At 43.0% G+C, this 20,786-nt stretch overlaps 1 protein-coding gene across 12 annotated transcripts in view; it reads right to left on the bottom strand.

The window, feature by feature from the left end:
• Positions 1-10,468: 10,468 nt before the first annotated feature.
• LOC112217034 (protein phosphatase 1 regulatory subunit 12A-like) overlaps positions 10,469-20,786 on the bottom strand; it is a 70,496-nt gene continuing 60,178 nt past the window's right edge. For 7 of the 12 annotated variants that reach the window (XM_024377257.2, XM_024377258.2, XM_024377265.2 and 4 more), the window contains 7 exons: positions 20,540-20,556; positions 20,125-20,236; positions 19,893-19,997; positions 19,722-19,769; positions 16,484-16,534; positions 15,282-15,493; positions 10,469-12,182 (listed from right to left, as the gene is read on the bottom strand). In XM_024377257.2, the coding sequence (XP_024233025.2) occupies positions 15,353-15,493; positions 16,484-16,534; positions 19,722-19,769; positions 19,893-19,997; positions 20,125-20,236; positions 20,540-20,556 (474 nt within the window). In that variant the 3' untranslated portion in view covers positions 10,469-12,182; positions 15,282-15,352. Of the gene's footprint in view, positions 12,183-15,281; positions 15,494-16,483; positions 16,535-19,519; positions 19,551-19,721; positions 19,770-19,892; positions 19,998-20,124; positions 20,237-20,539; positions 20,557-20,786 lie in introns of those variants that run through there. The other 5 variants (XM_024377260.2, XM_024377267.2, XM_024377268.2 and 2 more) reach the window with 3 other exon arrangements.

Below are 20,786 nucleotides of genomic sequence, written 5' to 3'. Positions count from 1 at the left end.
CTTTGTCATTATGGGGTATTGTGTGTAGATTACTGAGGATTATTATGTTTTAATCTGTAAAGGCTGTAAAGTAACAAAATGTGGGGGAAAAAATCAAAGGGTCTAAATACTTCTTCGTTCTTCTATCCTTGTGGGGACCTAAAATCCCACAAAGTCCCCACAAGGATAGTAAAACAAGGAAAATCCTTTCCTACGTCCACATGAGGACAAAGGCTATTCTGAGTTTAAGAGTTAGGGTCTAGGGTTATAACTATGGAATTAGAGTTAGGGTAATCGGTTAGTTGTTAGGTTTAGGAGTTAGGGTTAGGATTAGGGTTATAACTATGGAATTAGAGTTAGGGTAATCGGTTAGTGGTTAGGTTTAGGAGTTAGGGTTTGGTCTAGGGTTATAAGTATGGAATTAGAGTTAGGGTAATCGGTTAGTTGTTAGGTTTAGGAGTTAGGGTTAGGATTAGGGTTATAACTATGGAATTAGAGTTAGGGTAATCGGTTAGTTGTTAGGTTTAGGAGTTAGGGTTTGGTCTAGGGTTACGGGTTAAAGGAAAATAGGATTTTGAATGGAAATACATTTCAGGTCCTCACGAGGATAGAAGAACAAAAAGTGTTTGTGTTTAAGATTTTTAAGAAAGTTGAAGCTCATTTACAGCAAATCTAGACTATTGAAAACTCTAAAATGCTATTTGGAGAACAGAAAAAAACAAGTAGAAATTAGCCCAACCATTATCACATTGGTTGCTGTAGCTTCATTCACCTCATTCGATCCAAAATTCGATCTATTAGTTATACAATCAGGGGTTGGAACCGGTTCCGGGAACAGAACCAAAAACCATAAAATAACAAACATTTTCAATTAACAGAAACGGAAACGAAAGTGGTCCATACGGTTCCGGAACAGAACCATTATTTTTAAAACATGGGAACCGGTTAATAACGGGTTTTTTTATGTTCCAAGCATTTTTTTCCTAGTCCCCCCCCCCAAAACAAGTGCCTCTGTCACTCAGAAATGTATTCCGGTATCTGCCTGCTAGCTGAAAATCTTTGCCAGTGTGCGCGTGTTGAGGCTACCTGCCCCTCCCCCCTCCGATGCATAGACCAATGTACTGACGTTACCATAGGCTACTGTACCAGCGTTACCATAGGCTACTGTACCGACGTTACCATAGGCTACTACTGACGTTACGAGTTTGGTTCAGAAGATAGGAGAGAGATTTTATTTGGCGAGAGAAGAATGGATTCACTTTTTTCAATGCTAGTTAAGGATACTATAGGCCTAGTTATCACCTTTCACGTTGGATTTATTAACTACAAAATCTTAAGATGTGTTTTTAAATTCTGGTGCCGCTCTTTACACACAAGCTTTTTAGCTAGCTAGCTCAAAGGATATTCAAAATTCCTCCATAAAAGCCGCTCCTCCTCGTTATAATACTGTAGACATAATTCAGATAATGCATGTTATGACACAAGATGCCCAGCGCTTCAAGCCTCCTCCTGAAACCCTCTCTCTCCATTTGTTAAAATGGTTGTGTATTGCTTAAAAGGCTACACTTGCTTGTCCATCACATATGTAAATAACTAGCATGCCTGCTCTATTGGCACTGATTGGTGAAGTAATTTAATGAGCTAAATGTTCATATGATATCTGAATGAGAGTGACTAAGAAAATCAACGGGTGCCCCCTAGAGGTCAGGGCCCCAGGCACGTGCCCAGTGTTCCCAGTCGGTAATTCAGCCATGATTACTTCAAATTTAGATAGCTGGTTAGACTATTTGACCAAAGCTGTTAACTGACATGGGCTAATTGAGTGACTGTCAGTGAGTCACATATAGCAAGAGGGAAACCACTGATGCACAACCAAGTTTCAAAACTGCACCTTGTGTATTCTACCATTCTAACTCTCAGCAGTAGGTTGAGTCCAAAATATATATATTTTGAATTCAATTTTTAGTCCAGACCTCGGTGTCCGCATATGTAGCTACTGCACTGTGTGCCTTCTTCTGTCATGTTGCGGTCTGTCTGTGGTCCAGCGTTCCTCTCCCTGAACTCCAGCCCCTGCATGTGATGCGTCATCGCTTCATGGATGACATCATACAGGGGCTGGATCTGCAGTGGTGACATTGCAAATCCACTTTGATATGTACAGTCAATAAAGACAAGTCAAATTGAATAATAAAACATTTCCAAATGTCCTGTCTAAAAATGTGTGTGTGTGAGTGTACCCAGGCTCCGGCAGGCTGTGGCTCGGACATGTTTGTGGGCTACATCCTGAACACAGGGAACATGAGAAGGTTGACACTGTCAGGCACCATGTTGCAGTAGGATTGGATGCACTGCAGCCACCACCACACTACCTCACAGCAGTTTTAACGAGTGTCAAGTCCCCCGACACTGCAGGTTGGGGTTCAGGCCACATCTCAGGCCAGGATGAAGTTCATGTGGAAATAAGCTATTAGATCAATTCAAGCAATCATCTGTGTAACCCTGACAGTCTATTGACAAACATTCATGTGAGATCCATTCAATTGTTTAGCAGCATCCAAAATCATAAGTGCACTGGAGTTTCTTACTTTATATGAATAGTTTTATTCTCCATGCACATGGAAACTTTATATGTGAGAGCTGAGAGTGTGAAACAGAACTGATCTTCAGTCATCAGAAACAGACCTCCCAGCCCCAGCAATGGAAGATCCCGGCTGCAAAATGAGGGAAACCTCATCAGCCAACTAGTAACTGAAAGAGAAAGAAAGGGAGCAACATTATGTGGATGTATCTGTATCTCTGTAACAGTACAGAGAGGGGGATTTTACATACCCAGAAGGGCAAAAATAAAGTTGTAATGAATTGGATTTAAATTAAACTGGATTGAATTGAAAGCCTTACCTGAAGCCAGTGAAACACATCACTGCTCTTTCTCATTGGTGATATTTTAATTTTACCTTTATTTAATTAGGCAAGTCAGTTAAGAACAAATTCTTATTTTCAATGATGGCCTAGGAACAGTGGGTTAACTGCCTGTTCAGGGGCAGAACGACAGACTTGTACCTTGTCAGCTCAGGGGTTTGAACTTGCTTCCACCGCTCTAACCACTAGGCTACCCTGCCGCCCCAAATCATTGAGACGGTAGGGCACGTTGTGCAGCATGGGTGCGAGGGGGGGCAGGGCCAGGTGCAGGCCCACAAAAAACATCTGTACTGAGCCCAGAGCTAACTGCTTCACCAGAGTGGAACTAGTCTGCATAAACCTTAACACACAAATATTACAAACTGAAGGACTGCCCATTAGTTTAGAACAGCAGTATTTTTGTACTCTGGTCACGACTTGTCTCATTGACAAATTCAGATTCTTCTATTTTATTTTTGAATAGGAATAGCAAGTTGTTATTAAACCCAGTTTTACATTTGATTGAACACAATATCCAAGGTGGTAGTATAGGCCCCAACAATGATGGAGCCAAAGTAGCATGGCACCAGGTAACGAGTGATGTACAAGGGATATGTGAACATAGCCTGGAACCACTTACCCACATGGAGGGACAACACGAGACATATAATTTAACTGCAGAACAGTATTTGTTTATAGTCACTTACCTCCAGTCTAAATACAGTGTACAAAACATTAGGAACACCTTCCTAATATTGAGTTGCACCCTTTTGCCCTCAGAACAGTCTCAATTCATCAGGACATGGACTCAACAAGGTGTCAAAAGCATTCCACGGGGATGCTGGTCCTTTTTGACTCCAATTGCGTCAAGTTGGCTGGATGTCCTTTGGGTGGTGGACCATTCTTGATACACAGGAAACTGTTGAGCGTGAAAAACCCAACAGCGCTGCAGTTCTTGACACACTCACTCAAACCAGTGTGCCTGACACCAAGGGCACTTCAATCTTTTGTCCTGCCCATTCACCCTCTGAATGGTACACACTGTACACAATCCATGTTTAAATTGTCTCAAGGATTAAAAATATATATTTTTAACCTATCCCCTCCCCTTGATCTACACTGACTAAAGTGGATTTAACAACTGACATCAATAAAGGATCATAGGCTGACCTGGTGAAAGCTATGTCATGGAGAGAGCAGGTGTTAATGTTTTATACACTCAGTGTATACAGTACATAATCAATACAACACAGATGCAGAGATTGTGTGTGATGAGGTGGTTCGTTTTGTTAGGTTTGTAAAAGTCTACTGCTTGGTGAGGAGGTAGATGACCATTTACAGTACCAGTAGAAGACAGCCAAGTCTTATGGTAGTTACTTATGTGAATGAATAGGCCCTATGTCTGCAATGCATCAGATCAGGTCAGATATTGTATGGGCTGAGATTCATCACAAAAATAACCATCAACCAAGTAAAATAATAATGTTGAGTAAGTGCACTGCACAGGGAGTAGTGAGTATGGTTGGTGAGTTGGTGTCAGGCACACAACCTGTCTTGTAGTGATTACAGAAGTGAATGAGGTGTCTCCTCAGAACCCCCACCAGCTCCTGGAACTTGGGGTCCAGGACAACATGGGTTACAGACTATGGCCATCAGTACATCTGTAAACTACAGTTTGTAAATTGTACTTCAAATAAAAAAAGATTTGCAGATGTTATCACAGGTGCAGCAAAATGCTTATACAAACATAATCCCAAAAGTTTTTAAAGAAATATCAGAACGAGTAATATCAGTCTGGAATATATATACAGAACCAGTCAAAAGTTTGGACACAGTGACGTGAAGACATCAAAACTATGAAATAACACATATGGAATCATGTAGTAATCAAAAGTGTTAAATTAAAATATATTTTTGATTTTATATTCTTCAAAGTAGCCACCCTTTGCCTTGATGACAGCTTTGCACAATCTTGACATTCTCTCAACCAGCTTCACCTGGAATATTTTTCCAACAGTCTTGGAGTTCCCACATGCTTAGAACTTGTTGGCTGCTTTTTCTTCACTCTGCGGTCCAACTCATCCCAAACCATCTCAACTGGGTTGAGGTCGGGTGATTGCGGAGGTCAAGACATTTGATGCAGCACTCCATCACTCTCCTTCTTGGTCAAATAACCCTTACACAGCCTGGAGGTGGGTTGGGTCATTGTCTTGTTGAAAAACAAATGATAGGCCTGGTTTGCACTTAGTTGAACTATCACTCAGAATTCTGTGGTAGCCATGCTGGTTAAGTGTGCCTTGAATAAATCACTGACGGTGTCACCAGCAAAGCTCCCCTACACCATCACACCTCTTCTTCCATGCTTCACAGTGGGAACTACACATGTGAGATCATCCATTCACCTACTCCCCACCAGTCAATTGCTCGTGTTTTTAGGCTTCTTACTGGTGTCCTTTAGTTGTTTCTTTGCAGCAATTCAACCATGAAGGCCTGATTCACACAGTGTCCTCTGAACAGTTGATGTTGAGATGTCTGTTACTTGAACTCTGTGAAGCATTTATTTGGGCTGCAATTTCTGAGGCTGGTAACTCTAATGAACTTATCTTCTGCAGCAGAGGTACCTCTGGGTCTTCCTTTCCTGTGGCAGTCCTCATGAGAGCCAGTTTCATCATAGTGCTTGATGGTTTTTGAAGAAACTTTCAAAGTTATTGACATTTTCCGAATTGAATAACATTCATGTCTTAAAGTAATGATGGACTGTCGTTTCTCTTTGCTTATTTGAGCTGATCTTGCCATAATAAGGACTTGGTCTTTTACCAAATAGGGCTATATTTTGTTTATCACCCCTACCTTGTCACAACACAACTGATTGCTTCAAACGGAAAGAAATTCCACAAATGCATTCCAGGTGACTACCTCATGAAGCTGGCTGAGAGAATGCAGTATGTGCAAAGCTGTCAAGGCAAAGGGCAGCTACTTTGAAGAATCTCAAATATAAAATATACTTTAACTTGCTTAACACTTTTTTGGTTACTACATGATTGAATGTTATTTAGTAGTTTTGATGTCTTCACTATTATTCTACAATGTAGTAGGTGTCCAAACTTTTGACTGGTACTGTATATACATATGTTTGGTATACTCAGTGTATGTATGGTGTGTAATGTGTATAGACAGTAAATTAATAGAAAATGAGTGTCCAGCAATAGTTATATAGGATGAGCCATGACTTGTAACCTACAGGCCATGTGTATCATTTGTCTTAGAATAGAAGTGCTGATTTAGGACCCGTTTAGATCATATTATATGGACAAAGGGGACACTCCTACTCTGAGATATTTGATACATAGGACACCTGGGACAATAAATAGGACATTGTATTCTTACTTACCTGAACAAGTGTCACACTACCAGAGTGAGCTGTTCAAATGTAATATGCTTACAATTCATTGCGGCCCTTACCAGTGACATCAGCCTGCTTCACAATCCTGCTGTCATGTAGCTGGACAGTTCCAGTAGGGGGGGGGGGAAATGGTACTAGCCGTGCCTTACAAAAGGAATATAACTCATGTACATGTGTTTAGACTGAAGTGACCCAAGCACAAACCTCAGGTCTAAGAACAGCCCTGAGTTATCACACAGTAATCCCCGTGTTCTCATGCCTTTAATTAAATTGCCCATTGTCTACAAGCCCATTGTGTACAACCACATGCCAGGCATATACAGAGACACACCTGTAACCATAGCTGGGATGTAAAGTTGTAATTCTATGGTGCTGTTCTCATGTGACCTGGATGTGTTCTCTGATCTCTGTGTGCTCAGGCAGACTGTTGATGCAGTTCCTGTCTTTCTGGTTTGACACAGAGATCTGATCCACTCAACAGCCCTAGCCTCCAGAACCACCACCTCTTTTTGAATGATTAAAAAAAAATGTACTTAAGTAGTGGTGGAAAAAAATACAAAAATTGTTATACTTGAGTAAAAGTGAAAGCTATAGATCAAAATCCACACATTAAGCAAACCAGATACCATTTTTCTTAAAAGCTTTTTAAATTTACGGACAGACAGGGGCAGACTCCAACATTCACAAATACAGTATGTGTTTAGTGATTCCACCAGATCAGAGGCAGTAGGGTTTACAAGGCGTTAAATTGATAGGTTTGTGAATTGGATCATATCGTTGTCATGGGTAACATCCAGGAACATGGCGTGGGCGATAGAGGGCACTAGACGTCTGAGGCTGAACGAACGAGCCCACAGGCTCTCCACCAAATGTGTAGACCAGCCTGCCCTCCACGTGACAGTCCCCGAGGAGCAGAGAGAGGGTGAGTGCGAGAGAGAGAGCGAGGATATTATTATTGTAGCAACTAGAGAAAATAGGCAAATGGTTGTAGCCAATGTGCTCATTGCAGTCTTTAATAAGAAAACTCAACCTGAATGAATCTGTCAATTTATTATTCATAGTTCACCGTTCATATTAACACCAAGGTCATTTTAGCCAAGAGACGATCAATTGCAGACATTTAATTTCCTGTGGCATTTCATACCATTAACTAAGGCAACACCCACCTTCACAAACGCATATCCATGTCACATGTTGAAGCAAAACAGAAAGTGAACATTTATTTTTCCCATTTCTAACAGATTATGGAGTCTGGTCCCAGATCTGTCCAGCTCCTTGCTGCCTGTGAACAGCTCAGCCACCATATACAGGTCCAACTTCAGCTAGCGAGTTCTGTCCAGCATGTACTACATACAGCAACACCACACACACACAGGCCAGGGACAACAATGCAACATGGGCAATGTTGGGGAATGGAGGAAGAGTGAGATTGGAGAGAGAGATGAAAAGAAGAGGAAGTGAGGAGAGAAGAGGATATAGATATGAGACGAGAGAGGAGGCGAGGGAGAGAGAAGGGGTACAGGCTGGACAAGAGAGAGAGCAAATAGGAAAACGACAGAGCGGAGGGGGACATGTCAATTACCAGGCAACAAACAGGTTAATGGTGGGAATTGGCCCAATAAAAGGGGTGTTGGGAAATGTAGTAACAAAATCAATTTATATTTAAGTGAATGTGCAAAGGTAGTCTGGTGATAATATACAAAACATTAAGAATACCTGCTTTAAGTGCCTTTGAACGAGGTATGATAGTAGGTGCCAGGTACATGTCAAGAACTGCAACACTGCTAGGTTTTTAACCCTCAACTGTTTCCCGTGTGTATAAAGAAAGGTTCACCACCCAAAGGACATCCAGCCAACTTGACAACTGTGGGAAGCATCAGATTCAACATGGGCCAATATCCCTGTGGAGCACTTTTGACAACTTGCAGGCTGTTATCTTGGCAAAAAGGAGGGGGGAGCAGGGGAGTTCCCCGTACAGTCCTACACCACGATAGGGAAGTGGCATCGCCTCTGACCAGACTATCACATACAGGTTAGGTCTGACCGCCTTGGCTGCTGCCAGCATCGCCTACAGAGAACATGACAGTAAAGCCTTCCTGGGGCTACAATTTGTTCATAAATACTGTGCTGTGATACAGTGCTGTGGAAGGCAAATACTTTATGTACTTACATTTATTTGACAGCATTTGTAATTGTTCATAATGCTCTAATCTAGATGTTCCATAGTACATTCACACAAGACGGCAGGAAGACTAAGGGCCCCCTTTTCTAGAAAGACTTGTTTCTAGAAAAGGTTTGTTTTTCCCCTCCAGCAATAACAAGAGGACCAAGCTGGCCTAGTAACACCTGTAATACTCAGTACATTCAATTTAAGAGTATCATGGAAAATATGTAGATATATGCAGATATGAATGTGTGGATCTACAGTCTGCTGATTTGACTATCTCGGTCATGCAAGTAGAGAGGAGTGACAGTTGTCCAGGCATATGCCTGTAAAGTGTTAGGCCGTGGTCTCTGTGTACCACTTCATGTGAGCCCACAGCTCCAGGCTGCCTCCCAGCAGCAGATCAGCTTTCCCCTCAGTACAGCTTCAGGCAGTCTCCCCCACATTTCTCAGGGAAGGTAAATCTTTACCACCCCTTTTTGGTATAGACTGGATATGACAATTTTAGGCCTATAACTAGGCCCCAGCTACAATAGCACTTTCAACTGACCTGGAACCTAAAACTACTGAACTATCAGCTGACCTGGAACCTAATACTGCTGAACTATCAGCTGACCTGACTCTGCAAAGTTTCTCAGGGGGTCATATGACGTGGGCCAGGAAGTGTCCGTCTGGCTCATCAGTTGCATTTCCTGGTCAAATACCAAGTTTTCCTGAGGTGAAATATCTGCACACCACTGGATGTTTCCCGGTGATTAGGTCCCAATTTAGGCTGGTGGTCCGCAAGGTGTTTATAAACTACATTTTCCACGATGCAGTTACGCTCCTCCATCCAGGTTCCTCAACCAGTTACAACACTCCAGGATGGATCAGGGCTCATTACTGTAACACAAGCGTGACAAACATTTGTAGCTCCAACACTAGCGACAAGGCAACAACCAGCTCAAGATTACTAGGATCCTTTTCTTCAAGGTATTCCCGCTCCTCTAAAACGGGTCTAAAGCACCCTTATCGGACATAAAGATCGTAATTGTCTTATAGAAGGTAGCATACAATATCAGAAAAGGTGATTCGACATAGTTAGCCATCACTGTATGAGCGGGTCTATTGCAATAACGGAGTATCCAAAAGCAGACATGATTTGTGGCCACAGATGGTTTGTTTACTACTACTGTTGAGGCTAGAGGGAGTTGACGTAGGTTTACATCTCCATCTAGCGGTCGCGTCGGGGACAATAGTTGACAACTGTAGCATTAGCTTAACCCTAACCCTTTTCCTAATCTGAACCTCATTCTCCAAAACTGCTGCTTTAATATCCTAATCAGCTGTGGCGACAAAAATCACACCCCTAACCCTCCCCGTACCTCACAATCGTGTGATTCGCAAACATTCAATGAAATATTTCACTCAGTGTAAATCACTCCCACTTTGAATCGTTGCTATGCCACGATTATTTGCGCAACAGCCCCGGGGACGAGGTTAGATGGTTCCCCCCTCTGAAAGTAATCTATGGGCCAGGAGAAACTAATCCATGGTTGACATGGGTCTATATCACATCATTATTATTGCAGGTGAAACAAACTGACCTGAGGTGGTGGTGGATGTAGGCCTAGAGGAGCATGGTTGTTGGGCTCTCCCCAGCTGAGCTGGGTGTTTCCATTCTATGTGGGTTAAAATAAACTTGAACATTATTGGGAAACATGAATAGGTATGAGTAGACCTCATTCAGTAGACCATTTCTAAAAACATGTACACTCGTTTGTCCTAAATAAAATACAGGTAGTCGAGACATCTTTCACAGCTTTAGCCAGTTCTTGGGAGTTGGGGACATCCATAACACAGCTGAGATAACCCAAGAAACCTCTCGTAGCATGATTCTGCTGTGTTATGGAGGTATCGCTGCAGAAAGAGGTCAAGACAAACTATTCACAGACCAGTGACTGGTTAGCATCCCTGAAGGGCTATAAAGTCACCTTCAAGTGCACAAGGTAATGAATGACAATAAAATAAGCAACAAGGGCTTCACAATGTACAAGTTTATTTTGAATGAACTCTTCAGTGGTTGGTAGTCACAGCACAGCTCGCATGTATGAAGCCACACGCCTATTTTACAAGATGGGAAATTTAAAAAGGAAAAACAGCAAAAATGTAAACCAAAAGAGGAGATGGCCAACAGTCCAACTACAGCAACTTGTTTTCTTTGCTACAGTATCCTTAAAAAGGCCACTGAAATGCATCAAATGTGTTTGATGCAGGGACTTTGATGGTGGCTGACATGAAATACTCCTCACATGGCATTGACAGTGCATGTAGACATTGTAAAAAAGACTGGGTTAGCAATACCTAAGATCTTTTAGTGACAACACCTTGGCTAATACTACAGCTTAAACTGAAATAAAAAATGAACAGCACTCGTCCAAAGACACTGAATACAATGTGTGAAATGTAGTGAAGCAATTATATTATTCGTATCTCAATTACCGTGAACAATTAAAACTGGAAAGAAAGAGCACTGAACACTGCCAGCCATTCCCTTTAAGAGAGAGAGGCCCGGTTGTAATCCAATGTCTTCAGACTATAAATGAAGAAAATAGTTCAAAACACACTTTTTTTGTCCTCTGGAGTTTGTAGATTTTTAATAGTAACAGACGGGAATCATAAATGCATGCCATGTGCTGGTCTCAAACGATACATACAGGTATATACAGCATCACTCAGTACCTGCTAAAACGAAGTGAGAAATACAGAGTATAAACCAACGACTACACTACAACCTTAAAGAAAAGAGGGGGGGAGAGGGTCGGTGAAAGGGGTGAGCGATGGAAAGATGGAGGAGTGAAAATCCTACTAGTGATGGACTCATCATTAAAGCATTTTTATTAGAAATAAATGCATATTGCACATACAGTGAAAGCTTAAATTCCACCAAGTCCACCTGTTCTGTAAAGCGATAATTCCATTTACCTCTGAGGGAGACACACAAAGGTACAGAAATGGAAAGGGGGTGAGTGGCGTGGATAGAGGTGTGTGCACGTGTGCTTGTGTGGTGTGTGTCGGGGGGAGGGGTTGCATGCACTAAGACAGGGGGTACCACTGGGAAGTCTTCTGCTGTGAGACAGAGCCTCCAAAAACAGGGGGAGGACTTCTGGGGGTCAGAAAGAACAGGACAACTACACATCGCACAACCTTTGTATGTAGGTCGAGGAACAAACAGGAAATGGAAACAAAAAGATGAAATATGAGTTTGTGGCACAAATAAAATCAGGTGTGAAATAACTGTCCTTCTGTGACAGCCGAGACATCGATACAAGTGTTTTATGTACAACTAAGGCTTATTGGTTAAATAGTTGAGGCTTCCCCGCCCGCAAACGCTTTTACATGCCGTTCACAACCCTATCCTCTGCTAATGTAAACTCAGTGGTTCTATCTGGAGAGCAGCCACAGGTTGAAGTGGAGAATAACCTAATGGAGAGAGGGAGGACATGGAGGATGTGGTGGTAGAGGAGAGGGGGATAGGAGGGCTGAGGGGAGAAGGAGTCTTCTTGATGCTGATGTCTCTTGCAATTAATACCTAAAAGTTGCAAGTCCATTAGTCACTGCCATGGAGGAGAGGGTGGGCCGCAGGAGGAGGGCCGGGGGGGGTTGTATTTTCTACTTGGAAAGCTTGCTAATGACTCGAATAAGAGCTCCGTTCTCGTCCTTTAGTCTCTGGTTGTCTGCTTTCAAGTCTGGTAGCGTCTGGAAGAGAACAAAAGAGAGGGAAACGGGCTTAGAGACACGTTGAGGTTTACCAGTCAGCCAGCCCAGTACTAGAAACTGTTCATTGCAGAGTGTGTCATCAGCATCTTTGACGAGCCACAGTCAACCATTTTTTTCCCCCTTTGTCATTTCTTTTCTTAGCTGAGAATGGAGCAAGCACACTCCGGTCAAAAGTCTCTGCTAAATAGCCATGCAGAACAGGAGAGGCGGCTCCACTGGCACCCAGGAAAACATACTCTTCAAATAACCTGCACAAATCCTGGCAGCACAAACTGTGCTCTTTTATTTGAAGCATACAGGGGCAAAAAATGCATGAGCAACAAACTGCTGCAGCATCAAATAATGCCTTTGCAATCGTTTGTTTTTTTCCTGTGTCTTCGTGAGGTAGACTTACCACGTGTAAAGCTAACACCATCTCAGTCAATACCCACCCAATACCCATTTCTGCCCTGAACCAAATTTCCAAACTGGTATTAGAAAATAATTGCATTACTACATCTGCCTTAATACAATGAGAGTAGTTACATTATTCACTAACATAACTACACCACTGCCTGTCATCTTGGTCACGGTTTGAGAGTTTAGTCTGAAAGTGAAACAATAAAATGACTTAATAACAGCCCTATGCCACTCATTATTAGGCATCTGGATAAGGGATATCCTACTGCTTTAACTATTTATCAACACAATGTTCATCAGTGTGATGCCCAAATGTTGTGGATTAAGAAATACAACCCAGTTTGTTTGACAAATGAAAATATTACCAATCACAAGATTATCCCTTACAGGTATAATTCCCTCAATATCAATTAAAACCATACTGGGCTAAGCAGATTCCTGAAGCCATGCAGTACAGCATTGCCTGGGGCAGAGCAACCATGGCAGATTGCCCAGTCACTCTTGGAACAACTGAACATCCAGGGAGATCAAGAGCAAAACGTAACTATCCACCGCAAAACTATAAGGCATTTTATTACAGATGACAATCAACCAACCTGAGCTTCTTATGGCATGTAATGGAAATTGAAATCATGAGCAAGAGCCAAATTAATGTCTAGGTCACTGGGAAATTAAATAAGACCAAGTGTAAACCTGCAGTATTGGGGTGACCCGGTCTCAAAGCTGTGTTGATGTCATCTGTAAGTCAACTGAAATGGGGGTAGGACTGGAGAGAGACACTGAGGGGAAAGGAAATGTGTTCGTCCTCCATAAAAAAAATGTCCGCCATTTGACGCAAAAAGAAAGCCACGTCATGCAAAGCCAGAAACAAGCGGAACAAAACAACGGCACTCCTTGATAAGACTTCAAGACTGCACACTGGGGGGGAAAAGAACAAAATGGGGCACTCTCCTTTACAGTACATCAAATTATATAGTAAAATCAACTGCATGAAGATCTAATCATGTAGTCCAATATTTAAACTTCAGGTGCTGCACTAACAAAGTACACTGCTCAAAAAAATAAAGGGAACACTTAACACAATGTAACTCCAAGTCAATCACACTTCTGTGAAATTAAACTGTCCACTTAGGAAGCAACACTGATTGACAATACATTTCACATGCTGTTGGGCAAATGGAATAGACAATAGGTTTTGGTCACTTTTGAATGCTGGCGGTGCTTTCACTCTAGTGGTAGCATGAGACGGAGTCTACAACCCACACAAGTGGCTCAGGTAGTGCAGCTCATCCAGGATGGCACATCAATGCGAGCTGTGGCAAGAAGGTTTGCTGTGTGTCAGCGTAGTGTCGAGAGCATGGAGGCGCTACCAGGAGACAGGCCAGTACATCAGGAGACGTGGAGGCCAACAACCCAGCAGCAGGACCGCTACCTCCGCCTTTGTGCAAGGAGGAGCACTGCCAGAGCCCTGTAAAATGACCTCAAGCAGGCCACAAATGTGCATGTGTCTGCTCTAACGGTCAGAAACAGACTCCATGAGGGTGGTATGAGGGCCCAACGTCCACAGGTGGGGGTCGCGCTTACAGCCCAACACCGTGCAGGACATTTGGCATTTGCCAGAGAAGACCAAGATTGGCAAATTCTCCACTGGCGCCCTTTGCTCTTCACAGATGAAAGCAGGTTCACACTGAGCACATGTGACAGACGTGACAGAGTCTGGAGACGCCGTGGAGAACGTTCTGCTGCCTGCAACATCCTCCAGCATGACCGGTTTGGCGGTGGGTCAGTCATGGTGTGGGGTGGCATTTCTTTGGGGGGCCGCACAGCCCTCCATGTGCTCGCCAGAAGTAGCCTGACTGCCATTAGGTACCGAGATGATGCGGTTGGCCCTGGGTTCCTCCTAATGCAAGACAATGCTAGACCTCATGTGGCTGGAGTGTGTCAGCAGTTCCTTCAAGAGGAAGGCATTGATGCAAAGGACTGGCCCGCCCGTTCCCGAGACCTGAATCCAATTGAGCACATATGGGACATCATGTCTCGCGCCATCCACCAACGCCACATTGCACCACAGACTGTCCAGGAGTTGGCAGATGCTTTAGTCCAGGTCTGGGAGGAGATCCATCAGGAGACCATCCGCCACCTCATCAGGAGCATGCCCAGGCGTGGTAGAGAGGTCATACAGGCACGTGGAGGCCACACACACTACTGAGCCTCATTTTGACTTGTTTTAAGGACATTGCATCAAAGTTGGATCCGCCTGTAGTGTGGTTTTCCACTTTAATTTTGAGTGTGACTCTAAATCCAGACCTCCATGGGTTGATAAATTTAATTTCCATTGATCATTTTGTGTGTGATTTTGTTATCAGCACATTCAACTATGTAAAGAAAAAAGTATTTAATAAGAATATTTAATTCAGATCTAGGGTGTTATTTTAGTGTTCCCTTTATTTTTTTGAGCAGTGTATATGCTTATATGAAAATTACCACCTGAATTGATACCTACCTGACTGAAAATAACACTTAACTTTACTGTGAACTATAATAGGTAGTGTAAATGAAAGTGCCCAGTCAAAACACACTCCCCAATATGAAAACCAGAGAGGTCTGGGGAGGTAGGGGGAGTCAGTCTCAGGGGGAGGAGATAATCCTGTAGTTGGGCGGGGGGGGTGGACGACCTGCCTGTCTATGGGTGAGGTCGGAGCACAAATGGAGCATGAGAAGGGAGGGTGAGGGGAAGCGGTTGGGCAGGGCTACAGGTCCACGGAGGGGGGCAGCTGGCTGCAGGCTGACTGGGAGAGCTTGACCACCACGCGGGCCAGGGCCCTGTTCTCTGCCTGCAGCCGCTCCTTGACCTGACGCAGGGCCTGAACCTGCTTTACCTCTGGGAGGTTCTGCAGGAAAACCACAACACAGAGAGAGGGGGAGAGAGAGCGAGAGAGAGCGAGAGAAAGGGTCAAACCAGCAGAAGGCAGAGAAAAAAGGGAGATGGGAGAGTACCAGAAGGGAGAGAAATAATGGAAGACAAGGGGGGGGCAATACAAATTATAGAGAGGATAAGAAGAGGGGCAAAGAGAAGACAAAACAGAAAAAGGAGATTATTAGGAAAAATGGGACAGAGTTTGGAACTGGAGGAATGACAAGTGCTTTCCAGGCAGGCTGGCATGTAGGAGAGATTGCAATCGACAGTAGCAGAGTAGACTAGAGAGAGAGGAAGACCGATATGGTCGCTGGGCTGCCTATGACCGAGAAATAATCACTTCATTATGGCAGTGCTGGGAAGAAGGAAGAAAACTTGCTGACTCTGGCATAATGGATTTTGTTGCCCCGTTTCTGAAAACATCCAATCTCACATCTACTTAGTTAGAAGGGCATATGAGTTACGTCACCATAGATTATATAGAGCATCCCAGAATGTGACAAATACTGCACACACACATTCAGAATACACACAGGATATACTGGGGGCTCAAATCAAACATCGACAACAGCACTATGCTGACTGTCGGTTAGGATTGTTAGGTTATATAACTACTGTGCTATAATTCACAGCAACAGAGTTTATCAAAACGGGACATTGAATAGCCTCCAGCCCTCCTCACATTGGGCCTGTGGCAGAGAGAAAAATAGCAGTCTTTGTGCAAAAACGCGAACCTGTATAGTAACTGTTCAGCAATACATTTCAGCAGGGCATACTAATCTAGTACAGTAGTGGTCCAGCTAAAGTATACAGTGTGTTTAACAACAGAATATTGACTGCCGTTCCTGATCTTAAAGGGGCAATATGTAATTATGTCACTCACAACCTTCTGGTGCCCTACACACAAATAGGGCCATACAGCCAACTACATACATCCCGAGGGCCCAGTCACATGAGACAGTACCTTAAGTTCCTCCTCCATATCAGAGATCTTCCTTTCTAGAGCTCTTCTTTCCTGCAGGGAGGGGGACAAACAGATGTTAACCACAGGTTTAAAGAAGAGGGAGACGAGCATAGAGAAAGAAAAAACCCTCAAGACAACCACCGCATACAGGCTCCCACAAACTGCTTCAGTTATGTTACCTCACACCTCGGCTCCACAGCTCGGCTGTTGTTACACCCTATTTTTCCTGACTAAAACGAGACGAGATTCCCTGGGGGGCGATAACTATTACAATTTCCTTGTCATTTTAGTCAACAAAAATGTGACGAGATGTCTATGTGACTCAAATGTACATTTCATTTGACATGGCATGCGGACCACGGCGCAAATGTCGCAACATTCGGCAGTCAAGTGTCACCTGGCTTCGCATCAATTCAAAAGGTCAACGAGTGACTGAAGTGACCAACTGGAGCTGTGTGGGAGAGCTGGACAGATCAGCTTAATCAGCTGCAGACCGCGGAACATGAAAGACGTGAATTCTGCCAAAGAGAGGACTGCATTAAATATTCTGCATGCATGCATGCTGAGGATTGGACTTGTTTGTTTGTAGAATTGACATCTTTCAGTTGCAGTCTGATTGAGCTGATCTATCCAGCTCTCCTCCCACTCAGCTACCCAGGTCACTTCAATCACTCGTCAATATTTTGAACTGATGTGAAGCCAAGTGCCAGAACACTTGACTTTAAACTCAACTAGAAACAGTAATGTTTACTCAATTTCATGTTGGCTATTTTTGCTTTGATCACATCAGAACCTCTATTTTCCCCCTTTTCCTATTATTCATGTGTGTTGCTGCTGACGAGTCACGGTGCTCAAACACAAGTGGTTGCTTTTTTCCTGTGGGAGAAACGAATGCTATTTGTTGAATATTAGGAGTACGGTAAAACTTCTGACATTTCTGGAAAGCTCAAATTCGCCACTTTTCAAGAAACCACTTATGATGGGGAGAAAATCAGTTGTAAATAGTTTAACCGGTAGCCAAGGCTTAATAGCCTATGGTTAATTATGGCTGGCATTAGTTACAATCTACCACAATAATCAATGTTAGAGGTAGCCTACATATTATTCTTTTTTTTTTAAATGCACCATGTGGCTAAAATGTGACTAAGCCTAAAAGGGTATTTTAAGACTGAAACAAAGACTAAATCTAAATTGACACGGTCTGATAGTAAAACCTAGCTGCAGTTATATCCAGTGACGGTGGAGAGGAGGTGTGAACGTCAGATAACAGATGCAGGTTGAGGAGCAACATGGAGAGAGGCGAGAGGAGAGTGGGTGAGGTACACACGCATGACTGTGAAGCATGTCAAAGCCAGAACCATGGAGACTAATCTAAAAGACCTAACATGTTTAGTGCTGCATGTCCCATCTCCTGATGTGGTTATCTAAACATGACAAGTTAATGAAATGACACATGGGTAATGGTCAGCTATACTGGCAGGCACAATACAAAAGGCAGACCCAAGCTGTGAAGGTCTGGAGGTATGCTGACTAAGGAATGCCAGGGGAAGGCCATCTAAAATCCAGTGACATGGACTTTAAGCAGTCTAAAGCAATAGAATAGGGTATGAGTAAATCACTCATGCAATATGTTGGGAGTTCAGGATAAAGTTCTCTTTCTTGGCCACCATGCGAACTGCATGTGCCCGTTGTCGTTAAGGAGATGTTTGGGTCAGTCGTTAAGGTGCTGTTTCTATGGGGTCAATTTCACGCCATGTGTAAAATATAAATCAATCGTGAACTTAAAATAAAGTTGAGAATGTAAAACATACTTGAGGACGGTTGAAATAATGGCGGTTGAAATCAAAAACCCAACAAGACATCAAAAGAAAAACCAAAACGTGTAAGCAAATAATGTTAAAGCGAGAGCAAAACTATGACAAACAAACCATCTACCGACCGTCTTACTACTTAGATAAACATATGAGTTACCTGTCGCACAACATTCGGTGCAGGTGTATGTCGAACTAGTTACCAACACCTGCACCGAACGTTGTGCAACAGGTAATTCATATGTTTATCTAAGTAGTAAGAAGGTTTGTCATTAAATGTATTAGACAGACATGAGTCTAATATCCGTACATTATTGACCCGTGACTGACAGTTTGAAGTAAGTCAGTCTGACGTCACCTCGTTTTAGCTGTCTACTTAAGGACGCAATACAAAAAAAGCCTGTCTATCAAGTTCATTGATTGGGACGAACCGTCAATCCAAAACTAGCAGACCAATACGCCTCCCTCTAAACCCCGCCCTTCACAGAAAAATAATGCCAAAACTCTCAATCGAAAAGACTGGCAGTGAAAGCAAAGATACGAGTAGCGTAACAAAAAAGGTAGTACATGCAGGCAAGAGCCTAGGCAAAACCTATTTCAATAGGAGTGGTTGCTGGGAAAGCTTCACGGAAAAACATTTTTTTGCATTCGTTTTCAAATCTTTTTTTAATCATTTGTCAGTTTTGCTCCAGCTTTAAAATGATTTGCTTGCAAGTTTTGGGGTTTTGCTTTTGACGTCTTATTTTTGTATACAATTCTATACATTTTGCTTTCAATTGATTGGTTATTGATTTCAACATCCATTATTTCACCCGTCCATGAAAATACAATGTTTACAATTCAACTGTATTTTTCATGTTCACAAAGTATTTTATTTTGAAATCAATAGATATGGTGTGAAGTTCACCCCATATGTTTGTGTCAGTCGTTAAGGTGATGTGAGTGAACACTTGCCAAGAAAATGGCAAAAAGCACATGCAGAAGATAACATTTCCATTGAAACAATCCATCATGTATACTCGCCATCACACACTATGCAAAAAGAACAACCCTGGAGAAGTGACCACACACACTGGCTAAAAATGTTCAAAAACACGTGAGAGAAGGTAGGTAGCTCGTGCTTGGGTGGGGTGGCACACCCCCCAGCCAACTATATGGGCATGGTGAGCCAGTCAGCAGGAGAGGCAGTAGACTGGAGAAAGTAGTCAGGTTTATAAGACCATACCACCCAGCTGAAATTGGGGCCTGCTTGTAACCTTCAGACATAAACCAGTTGGCATTGATTACCACGCTGTTAACCACTACCATTACCAATAACAATAATTGTATTTATAAGTGCCTTTCATACATACAACTCATTTTTGTGAGTTCATTCATTTGTTGAGCAAAATGATTCATTAAGTTAAAAACATAACAATAATCTTTACCCTTTTCTCCATCTCAAGCTGCGACCGGTCAGCAAAGCGCTCCTGCCTCTGTAACACAAGCAACATCGATAACCCAGTTAGCGAGGAAGTGCTATTTATTCACAATGAGTGATCCTAATGCCACATGCTAATTTCCCAACTGTACAGCGCAGCCTGGCCACAGTGCCTCACCTGTGTGGCCTTCTCCAGCTGTAGCTTCAAGTCATTCAGCTGCAGGTCTGTGTCACGTAACTGGGACTTCAGCTTCTCATTCTCAGCTAGGATCTGCTCATAAAGCTGAGAGGAAAAACAGTCAGAAAAAAGTCTAACTTCACAGGGAAGTATTACTATTTCTATGGTGGTGTTATTGAGTCTGGTGTGATTTTAACTAAGGTAGAAGGTGAATGTCTGGGAGCTCCAGTACCTTTTTGTAGTCAGTGCTATCGTCTCGGTCCAGCCTGCTTGAGAATGACCTGCGACCCTCGCCGTAGCCACGGCTACCCAAGTGGTCGGAAGAGGAAGTGCTGCTCTCATTCCTGAAGAGAATAAAAGCATTGATACTTAGCTCTACAGTTACAGTATCTTATCGACCATGTCTAATATTTACACTGCCATATACCAGGTTGTCAACGGTTTATTTGGTCCAAAGTGGCACAAGACCCGCAAGTGAAGGTTAAGTAGTAGACCGGAAGGATGCATTCCCAAATGGCACCCTATTCTCCACATTGGTCAAAAGTAGTGCACTGAGCCCTACGGGCCCTTGTCAAAAGTAGTGCACTATATAGGGAATAGGGTGCCATTTGGAAAGATCTGAAGAATAAACTGAATTTGGCACATACCTGGACAGTCGGTCACTCTGTGAAAAGAAAAACAGATGTGATTTAATGTCTTTACCCGATGTTACATCAAGCAAATCCACATGACAGATCCAGAGCAGTGCAGTTTTCCTGTTGTCTAGACAAGTGCAGTGCCTGGAATGTAGATGATCAATTAGAGTGCATTTGAGGGTTTCGGATATTCTGCTGGGGAATGTTTGCCGCGTCACACTGAAAACAGGATGTTTAAGGTGGCATTCTATTCTCCTAG

This window comes from Oncorhynchus tshawytscha, linkage group LG17, assembly GCF_018296145.1.
Source record: "Oncorhynchus tshawytscha isolate Ot180627B linkage group LG17, Otsh_v2.0, whole genome shotgun sequence".
Lineage (NCBI taxonomy): Eukaryota > Metazoa > Chordata > Actinopteri > Salmoniformes > Salmonidae > Oncorhynchus > Oncorhynchus tshawytscha.
Note: the sequence above shows the minus strand (reverse complement) of the source record. Positions and strands in the feature narration are given on the sequence as shown.